Source organism: Acomys russatus, chromosome 24 (genome assembly GCF_903995435.1).
Source record: "Acomys russatus chromosome 24, mAcoRus1.1, whole genome shotgun sequence".
In the NCBI taxonomy this organism is placed as follows: domain Eukaryota; kingdom Metazoa; phylum Chordata; class Mammalia; order Rodentia; family Muridae; genus Acomys; species Acomys russatus.
Window position 1 is genome coordinate 43,827,324 of NC_067160.1, and position 16,700 is coordinate 43,844,023.

General features: G+C 35.6%; 1 protein-coding gene across 1 annotated transcript in view; it reads left to right on the forward strand.

Moving 5' to 3' along the window:
• The window catches only part of Lrp1b (LDL receptor related protein 1B), a 1,950,158-nt gene that overhangs the window by 1,790,427 nt on the left and 143,031 nt on the right, over positions 1-16,700 (forward strand). Inside the window, exon 67 of the mRNA XM_051166335.1 lies at positions 12,074-12,190. Coding sequence (XP_051022292.1) covers positions 12,074-12,190 — 117 coding nt within the window. The remainder of the gene's footprint in view (positions 1-12,073; positions 12,191-16,700) is intronic.

The window sequence follows — 16,700 nt, forward strand, 5'->3', positions numbered from 1 at the left end:
GACTGGAAAGTTCTGTATTCAGTTACGCAGGTGTAGAGTCAGGTACTATGGTGCAAGATTCATAGCTTAATACCTCAGGGCATTGGGACTATTAATTTATTTCAACTTGGGTCACATGGTTCAGGTTGCACTGCTTAGTATTCTTTACTTATTGAGTTGCTAGAAGGACTATGTAACTCAAATTTTGCCTTAAGTCTCACTCATAAAAATATATGGTAAACATTAGCCTTTTAAAGCCCAAATAAAAAATTTAAAATACTAATACAAACTCTACAATACATCCCAATCAATACTACTTATTCTGTGTCTTTCAACATAACCAAATTCTAACTGCGTCAGAATCAAATATAGCAATCATTTTGATTGACATGTTAGAATTTCTTAGTACTTCTAGTCGATAAGTATAATGAATAAATAAAACTACGGATTCCATTAAATGCATGAAAAGGTAGTCACATATGAATTTTAATTTTACACATTCAAAATATTCTTTCCTAAGTTCATTTGCTTTATTTTCACCTACTCCATATGTTACCGATATATGCTGGCCTTCTAACTTTGCACACTTGAGAAGGGAGTCTAGAAACTACTGAATACACAGGTCAAGTATCTCACCTTGAAAGCTGCAAAATATTTTGGAATCTTAATATTTTGACATAAACTAAATGTGTACCCCCAAATCACTTATGCAGAAAGAAAAAGTTCATATATAAATACTCTTTTTAAGGAAACAGAGTACCACCTGCCGAGAGTCTCCCACCAGTGTCCCTCCAGACTTTCTAATCTACTCTTTGGGTTTGCCTGCTAACTGTATTTAACCACCCTGGTTACCCTGGTATTCCCATGATCATCTACATCTGATAATTCCTCAAAGATATTGTGTCATGGCCCCAGGGCCTCAGGACCCTGCCATTCAGGAAATAGCATAACTCAATGTTTTAGTCGGTCAAATATCCAGGTAGCTTCCCCAATTTTGTTTGTTCAAATCCTTTTATTTGTAATATAATCTACAACAACAATAACGGTCCCATATTCCTTTCATTTCTCTCAATAGAGCTTCTTATCTTCTAATGAATGTTTAAAAAACCTTGCTATCCCCCACTCGACCACTGGCATATAATCTCAGTGAGAGCAAGACTTTGTCTCTGTATCAATTGTTGTCATAAATCTCAGAGTGTATAACGCTGTGCTATGGATAGTGGAGAACAATGCGTCTTTGTAAAGTAAGGACTTTTAAATTTAGTTCCCAGAATTAGACCTGAACTTTCAAGAATGTGAATATGAGTAGTTTGTTGGTGAGGTGATTCCAGAAAGTGTTAAGAAACAGTATTATTGAACAGCTTGCTGCAAAAATGGTCTATCCTACCAAGATAATTTGAGAGGCAGTGTGGTAATGTGGACCACTTTAAAGTACCTAAGGAGAAAAGAGGAAGGACAACTATTCACTGTGCTACTGGGATGCACGAGGGAGAGGAGGAGAATTAATGTACTTGAAAGGGATTTCTGTGCTGGACTCCAGGAGAGTTTCAGCAAGGTTTTGTTTTTATTTTATTTTATTAGTGTGTGTGTGTGTGTGTGTGTGTGTGTGTGTGTGTGTGTGTGTTGTCTGTAGACAGGTCATGAACATAGCACACCTAAGATATATAGAAAACAATAGTTAAGTACTTGGGCTTTCACATTTCTTCTTTATACTTGTGGTAGCCATAATATCTCAGAATGGTATTCCTACGCTCCTTCCGCCATGTATGCCAAACAAAATTTTTGTATTGAACTGAAATTGTATTTTAAAAAACACATTAAACTTATTTTTAAGTGAAAGAAACAAAAGAAAATCTCAAAATCTCTATAAGAGCATGAGGAGTGTACAGCTTCCTTGGCGTGCCTTGGGTCCAGGTCACAGTCTAAGACCTAGCTAGAAGGGCACACATTGTCATTGAAACAATTGATACCCGCTGCTATTTTGCTTTTACTGCTGCCTTTACTTGGAGTTCCTAAAATATCATTCTGCTTTCGAGTATTCTGCTTACTGAATTAAACTAGTATATATATATATATATATATATATATATATATATATATATATATATATATATATATAAAATCAAAGGTGTTCTTACATGGAGACCTTAAGTAGGTCACCAGCAAATAAGCTCAGCACCACAAAGAATTTGCTAAGCCATGCTTTTTTTGTAACAGCCTGTTCTCAGACAGAAAGGAACACACTATTTAGTATTGTGTACAACGTGGATTATGGCTTCTGCAAGACATTTATGGTATAAGGAGAAAACTGTTTTCTAGATATATGCTCAATAGTTTGTCTATAAGGAAAAAATTTATAATTAAATGTGTTCCAAGAGTTATTTTTCTGAATATGTGCTGAAATAATTTAGTGTAAAAGAGCCATAAGAAAGAAACTTGCAAAAAAAATAAATAAAAAATAAAAATAAATAAAAAAAGAAAGAAACTTGTGCACTCAATACTAGAACTATCGCTAAAAAATGCTAAAATTATTTCCACTTTAGTGTTGTTTACATACAAAACAGAAAGTGTTTTAGTGACAAAGTTCCAAAATCTCGAATTGTTTGGAAGCTGAGGATATCTTGAATATGTGCACAAATGCATTTGTGCATTAGGGAGGTTTGTGTGTGTAGGATGTTGCCTGTGGTGTGTGAGGTGGAGTATTGGGGGTGGTTAGGGTTGTGTGTTAGGTTATGTGGTGTGTGGTGTGTGTCTGGAGCTTTGTGGTGTATGGTGTAGTGGGGATATATGTGATGTACTGTGGTGGTGTGTGTGTGTGTGTGTGTGTGTGTGTGTGTGTGTGTGTGTGTGTGTTTTATATAAGGAGGTCATAATGGGGATGTAGACGATGTGGTGTGATGGCGTTGTGGTTGTTGTGGTGGTGGTGGTGTGTGTGTGTGTGTATGTGTGTGTGTGTGGTGTATACATTCATGAACAAACACAAGTGGAGTACAGAGGAGGCCCGAGACACCTCACTCTGTCACTTCCTGACTTACTCCTATGAGACAATTTGTTTCACTGAACTTGGGCCTAGGCTGATGACTAGGAAACCCATGACCTTCTGTCACCTGTCCCGTAGAAGACTGGATGATAGGTATTCTTAACCAAATCCCTTGCCCATATTCTAATGTATATCTGATAGACAATGATCAAATGCTTTCCGACTTTTGGTTAAGACATAATAATACAAGATAGCTTGCTTCTATTTTGTGTTCCTGTACTTTTTGTTAAAAATAAGCCTTTAATCGTCTATATTTTCATATGATCAGTATGGTCACTACGACTGTAGATTATATGATTGACTTAAGTACTTAGTGCCTGACCTGTATGTAGTCAGATAAATATTACTTTCCACACTCCTTAAATTGGCATAGCCTAATAATAAGGTATTGAAAACTGCATCTATCAATTTTTCAGGGTGTATTAAGTGGCTTATTGCTTTGTCATCCTGAGTTCACAGTTAAGCCCGGCTTTAAGTTCACTGTGGTATGTATTTATGATTCCATGTTATAGTAATTAGAAAACTAAGTTACAAAACATTATAGCACCCTCCCTGGTTATATACCAGCCAGTAGGCTATACATTGGAAAGATTCCAGGCAAGCCCTTCCATTTATGGATTATTTCTGGTCTCCTTTGATGCCTCCCTCAGATTATATTAGAACCTCTTGATGAGAAAGCATGAAGTCAGTCTGACCGCCAGAGTCAGACATGGTAGGGAGCTGCAATCAACCAGTAGTTTAAAAATATAGGCTCAGTTTAAATCACCATAAAAATGTATTTGATTTGGTTTTTTAAAAGAAAACCAAATAAATACTTAGAAAGCCATATGTAAACTTACCTGTCTGTCAGCTTGTTGAATGGACAATGATGGAATTTCTGGAACATGTTACCTGAACATGTAACAGACAGCCCATGAGGATTATGAGGAACCTACACATCTGTATTATGGAGATTGGATTTCTCTGATCTGTGATTCAGAAACGCAAATCTCTTTGTAAAATATTCCTGCACAATTTGTCTAGGCTACAGGTTTTTGAGCATAGGAAGCTGAGTGGAGTAATAAGGATTTTGACGACAAAATACAGGGCAAAGGATGAAATTATAACTACTTTACATTTACCCACCCCCAGTTCACAAGCTTAATGTTACAGTGTAATTTTAAAAATAAAGATGAAAACAGATTCTTGTCAAGAGTGATAGCATGACAGAATTGAGCTTGACAATTTCTAAAAATGGGTAATGCAAATTTGAAAAGTTCCCACTGACAATTACATTTAAATGACATGCAATTTAGAAAATGTCATTATTGGAGTTTCTCCAGAGCTGGCTCATTCCTGATTCACCTCTTTATAATGAAATTATGCCATTTGTCATTTGTTTTGCTTGTAAGCCTTTGTTTCTTCTCAGAATAAGAAATTTAAAAAAAAATTCAAAAGCAAAATACAAGTATTTGCCTTGCAGATGAATCAGCTAAAATTGGAATTGTTACTCTCAGCTTCTAGAACAGCCATATCTACTTCCACTTTCCATGGAAAAATAGAATATGAACATAAGTTATTATTGAAAAATATTATCCTAGTTGATGAGAAGTTAACATGAATTAATTTTCAGAGCCACCAATACCAACAGAAACATGAGGAATATTAGACACCAAGAGTTCAAGTTTGTTGTAGAGTATGTCGTGCAGACAATGTGCTAAAAGATACGTTACTTCTCAGCTCCAGCAAAGCCAGCACTAATTGCCTTGGCAAAGCAAATATTTCACTTAGTGGGTCTTAATTTCAATATCATCCCTGATAAAGTTCTTGAAGGACTCTCAAAATTCCCTCCGAAACTTTACATGCCAAGGCTTCATCATCTGCAGTGCTTCAGCACGCTTAGCTTCCAAGCTTCCAAAGAACACCACACTGACCTCTCAGCACTCAATGGTGTTTTCAGGCCAAAGTTCAGATACTTTCACAATGCTCTCCCAAACACAGGCTCAGGTCTGAAACACCAATACTCCACTCCAGGTATAAGTTGATGTCCTAAATTTGGTTTCTTGGGAATGAAGTATTTATTTCATCTTACAACTTGTCCATCATCCAGGGGAATAACATTTTATGAAGCAGAAGCCATGAAAGCACATACATTAGTGGATTTTTCAGCTTGCCTTCGTATAGCACCCAAAAACTATCTACATAGTTGTAGCACTTCCCACAATAAGCTGGGCCCTCAAACATAAAACATCAGTCACTTGTAGTTTTCTGTGATGGTCTTCATTTGCTGGAAAGGGGGTGGTAGCTATACTTATCTTTGGCTATAAAGGTAAGACTTAGGATATAGTAAGGAATTATGGGTGTCTAACAAAGTAGTGGCAGTAGACTCTTTTCTAAAATCTATGACTTAACTAGGTCAAAGAGGCTGCCATATTTTGAAGTATCAGGCATAATGTCTCTACTCTTGAATGGTCTTTAATTCCAATTAGAGAGGGTTGGTTGCCACCAACATATGAATGTACTTTATTGCACCTTTATGAATATCTTGCCATGCTGCAATTGTTGTGGTTCTTATATATTTCCATTCAGGTAGAACTATGGAATTCTTTTCCTCCCTTGGAGGTTTGCATAGCATTTTCTGTAAGCATGGAAACTAGAGTTCAGAAAAGAGGTTGTCAGATCAGATCAGATCAGATAATATAAGTCCTGTTTTCAAAGTATACAGAGTCTTCAGCAATAGGGGCCCACCCATAACCTCTGAGATTCGACAAAGGGCTGCATCAATAATCTCTATTGTTTAGTGACTCAATTGGACTACCCCGACCAAAGATTTGAGAAGAGGTTTCTGGTGCCTGGTACAGGAGTTTTTATTAGTCTGTGGTTCTTGTTGGAAGCATCATCAATCCAAGTGTCTTAACTTCATTAAGACATTCCTCCATATATACATAGGTATGTATATGTGCATATATAATATATATGACCATAAAGTCATATGTGTTGTGTATAACCAAGGAGGCTGTATTTTTATACAGGTTTGTACATAGACACAAAGATACATATTTACATATGTACATACATGAAACAGTAATAAAAGGAAAGAGATTTTCAACAATGAGGGAGACATTGCAGGGTTTCATGGTAGTTTAGTTGGAATCAGCTGAAGGGAGAAAAAGTATGGGACAAAATAATGTACTTCTATTTCATTTAAAAACATTAAGGATCCACAGTTAAAAAATGCACCATGGGTTTTCCCACAGGACAGTTTGGAGGGGTCAGTTTTTCATGTGGGATTCCTCCTTTCACAAATATTCTAGTTTATGTAGAGCCAACTTAAAGCTGTTTAGCAAACTGAATTTCTAATTTTTGTATTGTTACTGTCCTTTGAAGTGTGTCTCTGTAACTCTTGCGGATCAAAAGACTTTAAAAGTGTTTATTATATTCCATAAATGTTATATTTGTAATTGTTATCATTTAATCATTGTTTAGGTGTAGATTAAGGTGTAATTGTAATATGTCTTTAGTTTTATTAATATTTATTAAGGAATTATTCCTATTAAATTGAATGGGGATTATTATTGAACTTCTACTCAGCTTAGGTGTTATACTTCTGGAGCCATTCATTAAATATTATATCCCTTCAATTATCAAAGTTTTATAATAGTTCTTGAAATCATATATTATACATTCTCCTGCCTTTTCAATATTATTTAATTATTCTGCACCAAGAATAGTTTTTATAACATCAGAATTAAAGATATATCTCCAAAAATTACAATAGAATAGTAATACATAGTGAATCAACCCTGTGTAAAATTAGGGAAAAGGGTTTGTACAATAACTGAGGTTGCAAATCACTGAATATCATGCATCAATAGTTCAATGTTTTCAGCAATATTTTGTAATTTTCCTTATGAGGAGTATACATACACCGATAAATATATTTTATGTGTGAATGGATCATATCACTTTCCTATATTCATTCAGTTTTCCATCTTTGATAAATTCCTTTGGTTCCAAAGAGATACTTAAAGTCTCTCTCCCTCCTGATGCCAAGACAAACTTCTAGTTCTTGATCCCAGAGACTTTGTTGTACATCACTGATTTCTTTTATCTCTTTTCCTACATATATATATATATATATATATATATATATATATATATATATATGTAGCATACCTCCTCAGTTCATAGGAAAACTTTTAAGATGTTTAAAAAATACTATAATATTCTTGTCATGCTCATAATGCTAGAATGTGTGGAAATTATTCTTCTTCTGCCAATTGCCTCTTCTATTTAATAATGAAACACTGGACATAGTAAGAATTAATGTTAGTTTTAAGGACTTTAGACTGAGGTGTGTGTGTGTGTGTGTGTGTGTGTGTGTGTGTGTGTGTGTGTCTAACAATAATTACAGAGAGGACATGGACTTAAATTATCATGAGGTAGAAACTACATAGAAGGTCTTGGAGGGAGGAAAAGGAAGGGAAAATTGTGTGATTATCTTTTAATTTAATTTTTAAAAATTATTTTTAAAGTTAAAAAGACAAATGGAAAACATTATCCTTTTATATCAAAAATAAAATTCATTAAATATGTCTGTCAGAGAGGGGAGAATGGAAGGAAGGACTGAAGAAAGGAAGGAATGAAAGAAAGAAGGAGTTCGAGGAAGGAGGGCTAGGGGAGGGGAGGGGGAGAGAGAGGAGGAGAGTGCTCCATTGTGAAAACTCACATGAGGAGAAGGAACAGGGTTTTGTCTCAGAGACTGCTCCTCAACAACCCACCAGAGCAATGTTTCCAGCCAGAAAAACAAAGCCCGATGAACCAGTGATAAGTGAACATGAAGGAATACTTGGCAGCAACATCAGTGGAGTACTAGCTTTGGAGGCATGAAGTGTGCAAAAGCAAGGTGGTCCTTGCAGCTGAAGCATGCTTTTTTTAAAATTGAAATTAGACAGTGTCCTGAAAGAAGACCATCCTGTGGAACTGCGAAGATGTCGTCTAAAATACAGTGAAAAATCTAAGATACTGGAAATGCTAGGACTTTAGCATATCTGAGGTTGATTCCATCACCAGCTGCAGCTGTAACACACGCAGCTGCAGCTGACACTCTCCCTCGCAGAACAGGCTCTCCTTTCATCTGCTCTCTCCTTTCGGGTGCCACCATTCTCTTTTAGAATGTGATGCTTACTGTGTGCTGCTGTGTGTCAGATCTTTGTAACTTGTTTTACTTGGTTTAATAAGGCTCACAGTAAAAATATTACATTGATTGCAAAAGAGATTTTGGATGTTGGATTTTTCAAAAAGTTTTCAGCTCTTTTTTTTTAATTTTCAACTCTTTTTTATTTTATTAATTTATTCATATTACATCTCCATGGTTATCCCCTCCCTTGTATCCTCCCATTCCTCTCTCCCTCCCATTTTCCCCTTACTCCCCTCCCCTATGACTGTGACTGAAGAGGACTTCCTCCCCCTGTATATGCTCATAGGGTATCAAATTTTCAGCTCTTAAAGACTATGTTGACTTTTGAAGTTGGCCATGAGCCTACGGAGATAGGACACAGGAGGGGGTTACAGCTTAAAACTGATGTGTTCAGGAGTAGGCTTGTGATGGGTTCCTATTTGTTATCAACTCAAAAGATCTAGACTTACTTAGTATTTAAGCCTTTGGACTTGTATGTGTGTGATTTTCTAGAATGGTTTAATGGAAGTTCAAAAATTCACCATAGTATGGGGTTTGTCATTTCATGGTCTGAGATTCTGGGCTGCATACAAAGCAGACGACAAAATGAACATCAGCATCCATTGATTTCTGCTTCCTTCCTGTATATGCTGTGAACAGATGTCTCATGCCCCTGGTACTGTATGTTATCTATCATGGACTATGCCCTTATACAGTGTGTCAAGTAAACCCTTCCATCACTACTTCCATTGCTTTTATAACATGTTTTATCATACCAATAAACAATATATCTGGTATGCCTGTATATATATATATATATATGTATATATATACAATATGTATATACAATCATGGAATATTTTAATTGTTTCACATATATACATATATGTGTGTGTATATATACATATAAATGCATATGTACTATACTACATATAATCATGGGATATTTTAATTGTTTCACAAGGCTACATATGCTGTACTTATATAGTTTGCATATAATGTCATAGCTAAAATTTACATAATTTGGAAACTGGATCTACATGGTCCTACATAAATCAACTACCCTTTTCCTAATATTATTTCTGCATGCCTTTATTGACAATTCCACTAATGAGAATTTTACAATTAATTTCAAATATTAATTCCAATTCCATAATATAAATAGAAATTTAAAATGCTTTTGAGAAAACTCAAAATCACCAATAGAATTAGGCTAACCTTACCTTTTCATCAGGGAGATTTTCCATGTTGGCAGCTGCTGACATAATGCTAGGTCACACTTCTAATTTTCTGTCTGATTCTCATCTTTTTTTTATAATTACATGCATTTTCAAAACATAACCTAAAGTAATTAAACAATTTATGTTAAGGGATAAATTAAATTAATGTTTATACATAAAGCCATATTCTAGAGGAGTTTTTTAAATTGCTAAAATAAAGTAATTACCCAAATTGTTCAGTACCCAGGTTCATTTTTAAGTCATTAATTAAATCCCAGTATTGCTAGCATATTTCATCATTGGTTAATGTGTGTAAAATATAATATTAAAATTCTGCAGATTGTAAATCAGTCTTCAAATAACAAACTGGGGAAAACACAATATGAAACATGGAGCACAGCTCCTGCTACTGGCACAGGTTAGCAACTGAATACTCCTAACTAGGCAGGCAGGCAGGAATTATAGCAGAAATACAGACAGTCCTTTTTGTCAGAAGAGAATCACATTTAAGTTCTATCCGGAGAATTCTTCTGTAAACTGTTTCTGAAGCACTAGCTGAATATTAAGTCCTGTGTGCTATTGAGGTACTTTGTAACAGGAGAAGAATTACTTGAACTTTCTGATTGTTATGTTTCTCCTTTATTTAAATAAATGCAATAATCCTTCATTAGGATATTAAGGGAATTGAGAGTGATTGTGTTTATTAAAATGCTTCAACAGGAGCTGGGCTGAGTTCAGAATAGATATTTACTATTTAATTTTCTAAATTGGGCCTAAATCACTTTGCTTTTCATTAACAATTGGAGTTTAAAGTTTACACTGAGTTTTTGGAATAGAAAATAAGGACCCTCACCAAATAACTACTGTCACTTTCAGGTCACTTATTTAAGTAGTCTGAATGTGTAAGCTTCCCTGCCAATCTCAGGGGTGGCTATACAACTCAGCTCTTCATCGCTATGACACAGTATCAGACATTAATAACCTAAAAAGGGGGGAAAAGACTCAGTATCCACCCCCATCCAGCTATGGACATTGCTGATAATTTTGGCACACTCATAATCCAATCACCTGGCAAGAGTTCCACCAGCTGGGGCCCATGCTTTCAGTTTAAACCTTTCTAAGGAGATTTCGTTTCTTTAATTTAGCAGAGTTTGAGGAGCTGATGATCTACATGAATAAAAAATAAATATGTTCTAAACTGGGCTTTCAGTTTCAATTTTGTTCCTGAATTTATAATATCTTGATCCTTAAGAACATAAGAAATCAGTGTGAAATATTGATCAAGGTCAATATTATCACCACATGGTTCATTAGAAATCTCTGATTTTATTCCAGTAATAAGGGCAAAGCAAAGCAACACTACTGAGTCAGAGACATCAGCAGAGCACAACTTCATGTGATTCTATAGAGAGCAGGGACATTTTGAAGGCACCTGCTTATACACTGTATAGTTAGATCATGCATTAGAGGACTGAAGAAACTCCCATTTAAGTTTATGTTTCTATTACTTACTTTTCTCATATGAATTTTAACTGTACTTATATATAATACTAACTCAGGATTAAACATATGCTTTGTTAGAGCAGTTGCCATGACATTCACTGGTCCCAAAATTTCACTGTAGTTCTATGTTGACATAGTATCTGTTGGATATATGGATGTACAGTAAAAGCCTATCTAATATTTCCTTAGACTTCAGGGAGCTGTTTGAGTGTTCTTGAAGGAAGGCATCGTGTCAACATTCTAACTTTGTACACATACCAGAAGGCACTCATGCAGGTTGAACCTCCTGAACTTGAAAGTCTATACTCTAAAATGGTCCAATGATTATAAGATTAGGAGCATGCATTTGATGCCGTGAGAGGAAAATTTCACACCTGACTTCATGCAGCAGAATCTGGTCACATAATGGGAAGATTGAAAAAGTTGTATAAAGCTTGTTGTGCACATAATACATGATATCTCTGTTTATATATAACATATTATCTTTCATATGCGCACACATATATTTACATTGTGTGAAAAATAAACTTATGTTTATCTATGGGAGTACCCAAAAGTTAACAAATTATGTTTATATAGGAGTAAAAATATGAAATCTATCAGAAACATAAAATGCTTCTCATTCTAAGCAGATTGGAGAGAGCACATCCAACCTACATAATCTATACCTTTATGAGTGTGCCATAGCCAGAGTTGACCAATAACATTCTGAGACACGCAGCAGCTATGGATACACTGATGAGCATGTGTCTGTAAATGGATCATGTATGAGTATAAGCTCTGTATCACTATAAGATTGTGTGAAGCAGGACAGGATAAGCCCTCATTTCTAGTAATAATTTAATTTTATTACATAACATGGAAGCAGGGTGGGTGTCAGAGAGAGAACTACAGTTTGGGGGCAATTTTGACACTTTTTTTTTCTGACAGACTGGTATAAACATCGCTTGTTGCTTTAATTGATTTCTAATTATCCAGTTGCAATATGGAGCAAGTGCAAAAGGTCAAGCACTCTCGGCACTCGAGCTTCTTTCCTCCTTGTAATGCTCCTCAGTCAGTAACTGAATCAAGGTTGATGAGATGTGAGATGCCGCGCATCGACATAGCAGTTAGAATAGTGTAAGGATGTCTTAATTGAAGCCAACCACACAATCTCGGGTTCTTTCATTACAGATAAAAAGACGTGTGGACCTCATGAATTCCAGTGTAAGAACAACAATTGTATTCCAGATCACTGGCGCTGTGATAGCCAGAGTGACTGCAGTGATAACTCTGATGAAGAGAATTGCAGTAAGTGAACCTTGCCTAATGACCTTGCCAGCCTGTCAGCCCTTTCAATAAGCAGGATGGCGATTTTTATTTCAGTTAAGGTAAAAATTTGAACCCCTCTGTCCTGAAGCTCCCATTTTTTTAATACATATATTCACATTTGGACAGAATACTCAGAATAAATTGACCTGACTCTTGAAGGATAAAGTGATTGGAATGCTTACCATGGGAGCTATTTTCTTTCAGCTCTCAAAATTGGTAGGAAAGCATCATGAGCTTTAATGCTGCACATTAGTATTCAGGGAAGGAGGCCCTTGATGCGAGTTCATACAATGAGCTGACGGATGTGCAGACAGCACAGCACACATCACGTGTAACGAATGCTGTGCCTTCCAGTCCTGCTTCAGTCCTTTTACACTACAGACTCACCCAAGAGCATCTTTCAGTGAGTTACCATTTATCCTCTCTGGAGTAGTGAACACCACCTGCATTCAGGATGCTTTTCTCCGAAAATAGAATAACACCGGTGGCAGCTGCTTGCTGAACTTTAATGCAATAAATTTAATACCATTAATTATCCAATAATTATATTTTCTAACTGAGGCAGAGTGCCTGTGCTTGAGCACTGGTTTCTCAGCAGAATCCTTAGCAGTGCTTTTACATATAAGCAAAAGTTAAAATAGAAAAGACAAATTACATTTGTAAAATATTCACATTTTGGTTCCTTTCTAAAAGGACTTGAGGCAGAAGGATAACAATACTATCTTCTCTTCGTTTCATTGGACTAATAATATCCATCCCCATGAGGAAATGCCATAGCAATACATTATATGAAGGCATGTAGTTGGTGGAGTGGAAAACCTTTTGAGCCACTTGCATATGTAGCCTGCAAAATATGCACTAAAACTTTGAATAGCTTTTGGAGGAGTGAGACCTGTTCCTGACAATCATATCATTTGGAATATCTGAATGTGAAAGTGTCTGTAATTATGACTTTACATTCATAATCCCAGTACACCAGGGCTTACAAATGTAAAGAGTATTGCATTGACTTATTAGGGATTTAGACTCATTTAATGAGCAATTAAAGTCACTTTTAGACAACAGAATCTAAGATAGATCCAATGACTAAAAGAAAAATGAGATGAGCTTATGATGATACTAATAAAGGAAAATTATATTTACAGTACAAGACTATACATACTTATCATATCAGACATTTCTTAGATTTGTTTGAGATGCTTATTAATCTTAATACTTCAGATAGAGAACTTGAGCAAACACTCTGTTTTGGAGGATGCTGAGGGCAACAGGACAGGTGAAGTTGCTCTCTTCTCTCTTTCCTGTTTGTAACTAGATATTGAACCAAAGGAGTTACACATTCTAGGCCAACTCTCTAGTACATTTTACGTTTATTTTGAGGTAGAATTTCTTTAATAAACTCACTGTGTTGCCCAAGCAGTCCTTGGATCTGTGATCTTCCTGCCTCATTATCCAGAGTGCCTGAGATTATAATATTAGATCTCCAACCCAGCTAAGGTAAACCTTGTTGTTTGTTTGTTATTTTTAAAGGAAAGGAAGTGCTTCTGTGTGATTCTGAGTCAGCTGGGGTTCCCAAAATGGCTGAACTTTACTGTATAGACATTTAGAAGGCAGCTTGTGGCAAAGAAAGGTAACAGGAATAGTCACTCGTGGCAAAAAAAAAAAAGTGATAGTCACTAGTCACTGAAAAATATCCATTAAGAAAAAGAAAAGGGGCAGGGAGGTGGTGCTGCATACTTTTAATCTCAGAACTTGGGAGGCAAGGCTGAAGGACCTTTCATTGAAGGCCAAGTCCAGCCTGGTCTACAAAGCTAGTTTCAGGACAGCCAAGACTACACAAAGAAATCCTGCTTTTAAGAAGAGAGAGAGAGAGAGAGAGAGAGAGAGAGAGAGAGAGAGAGAGAGAGAGAGAGAGAGAGAGGGAGGGAGGGGGGGAGGGAGGGAGGGAGGGAGACAGAGAGGAAGAAAACTTGAAGGAAATGTCCATTTAAAATGATGTGGGTTCTCCTAGTTTTATATTTATTCTGAGAAACAAATGAAACATTTAAGCAATACAAACCCCAGCAGTTCTACATGAGCAAAAAGTTATCAATGGAGAGTCATTGCAAAGAGATTACACATATAGAAACTAAACTTCGGCAAAAGTTATGGTAGTAAGAGGCCGCCAATATAGTTCCAATTTCCGATATTAAAACTAGTGTAGATATCTATTTAAATACACAGAATTGTTCATTCACATGTATGCTATATATTAAGTTTATAAATCTTAATTTTATGTGTATATATGAAGGGATATATATATTCAGTATATATTATTATAATTTTTGAAATATCATATTTTTCAAATTTATTGACCACTAATGTTCACTTTGATACATATTCATCACTTCCACTTTTATTAAGAAACAAAACAAACCAGAAATAATAAATCAATTTTACTTTTAAGAAATAGCACCCACAAACTAACACATTCTCTTTGTATTGCTTTACATTTATGGAAAACACCTACCTTTTTTACATTGCTTGGCTTATGAATCTGATTTAGTGTATCTTATTTTAAATTATGTTACAAAAGCTCCAATTGCATGCCTAAAGAAAATTATCTGGTAGTAGAGCCATTTTTTTCTATCGGGGTTTGAAATAAAATATGCTTTTTGCATTCTTACATTCATACAGGAGGCTTAGTCATTCATATTCATTGATTTTCACCAGCTAATCATTTCTCTTGCTAAGTGTTCAATGGGCACTGGATCAGTAATGGTCTCTGTCTATCATAAAGGAGATGTGACTGCCATTGGAACCATCTTGAAATATGAACCATAGTCCTAAAAGTGCCTAATAAGCCTCATTATTTTCTTACTTTATCGATAAAAATGTGATATTTGAAGCCAGGTATGGTGGCACATGCTTTTAATCCCAGCACTTAGGAAGGCAGAGGCAGATGAATCCCTATGAGTTCAAGGCCAGTCTGATGTACAAAGTGAGTCCAGGATGGCAAAGAGAAACCCTGTTTCACAAAGAAACACCAAAATGTGTGATATATGCTATGGAAGTTTGCTATATGGTCAATTTAGATAACATAATTTTCTATATTTTTTGAATTAAGATGTAGCTAATTATCTTTTTTAATGCCATTTAATTTGATCACATAGATAAGTATTTTTTTATATATATAGACAAGACACCTCATGTTTATTTGAATTTCTGGGTTTTCCACATTGAATCAATATCAAGTCATTTTATGGAATGAATATTCTTTACACTAGCTGTGGCGTACAGGCTTCAGTTGTTGACACCCACATTAATATAACTTTTGCCGAACACAAAGTAACTGATGCTTAGTGAGGATGATGGAGACTGCGTGTCTGTGCTACCCTGTGACATCTGTGGTTTGCAAAATTACTTCCCTTCTTCAACTTCAGTGTCTTTAGTTCATGTAGGAAGTTATGACATCACTTTTCAGTGCTGAGGCTATATTTTTGCCTCCCATAGTGTAGACAAAACTTCCTATCCTATGGGGTGACCCCATTGTTTATTTCTACTTTGAAATCCAGGAATCTTCAACAACAGGGGAAGCAGGCACTGCTGAAACAGCTAGGCAGATCAATGGAAAAGATGGTAGCTTGTTCATGTGCTGGATTTCCCATCCACTCAGGGGTAGATCGGAACAGTGTTTTTTAGCAATCTTCATGTGGGAAAGGCTGCACTTAGATGAGTTAGCTACTAGCAACTTCAGCTGCTGGAGATCTAATATGCATGAACAGTGCTACCTGGCCAACAATCTGAGGCATGTTCTTCCACTTTATTTGAAAAGCTTAAACCTTTTGGACATGATTGATAATTTAAAATCGACTATTTTTCAATTTAGTTAAAAAGGTTTCAATTTCAACTAACTAAAAACTAATAAATGATTTTGCTACATAAATTAGAGTTAAAAATGTACCCCATTCCTCGATGGTACCTGTGTGCACATGGAAGCATCATTGCTGCTGTTCAGAGGTATATGTGCTGGTAAATTTTAGGGCATGGCAATAAATTACTCAGAATTAACACTGCCAACTAAACACATTTTCATGAAAAATAGCAGTCTCACTCCTTCCTTCTTGGAGCAGCAAATCTAGTGACTTAGGATAAACATTTTATGAAATAAGTTTACTATGCAGCTATTAATTAAATGTTACCAAGAGACTGTGTAACTTACTTAGATCCTATGTCAGCAACTTCTAACTCTCTACACAGCAAAATATGTCAAAGCCTGTGAAGCCATTTAACACACAGCAAATATATTTGCCTTTGAATAGAATAAACACAAGCTACAACAGCACAAGAAAAACTGTTCACTCTTAGGCACACCTATATTTATTTTTCTAAGAAAAAGTGTTTTTGTTGTTAACCCTCATTTCTTACATAAATTACAGGGGTTTCACAATCATTTCTTTTTTCTAAGAATAAAACTCCTTGTGTTTACAAACTCAGTAAAATACTATAG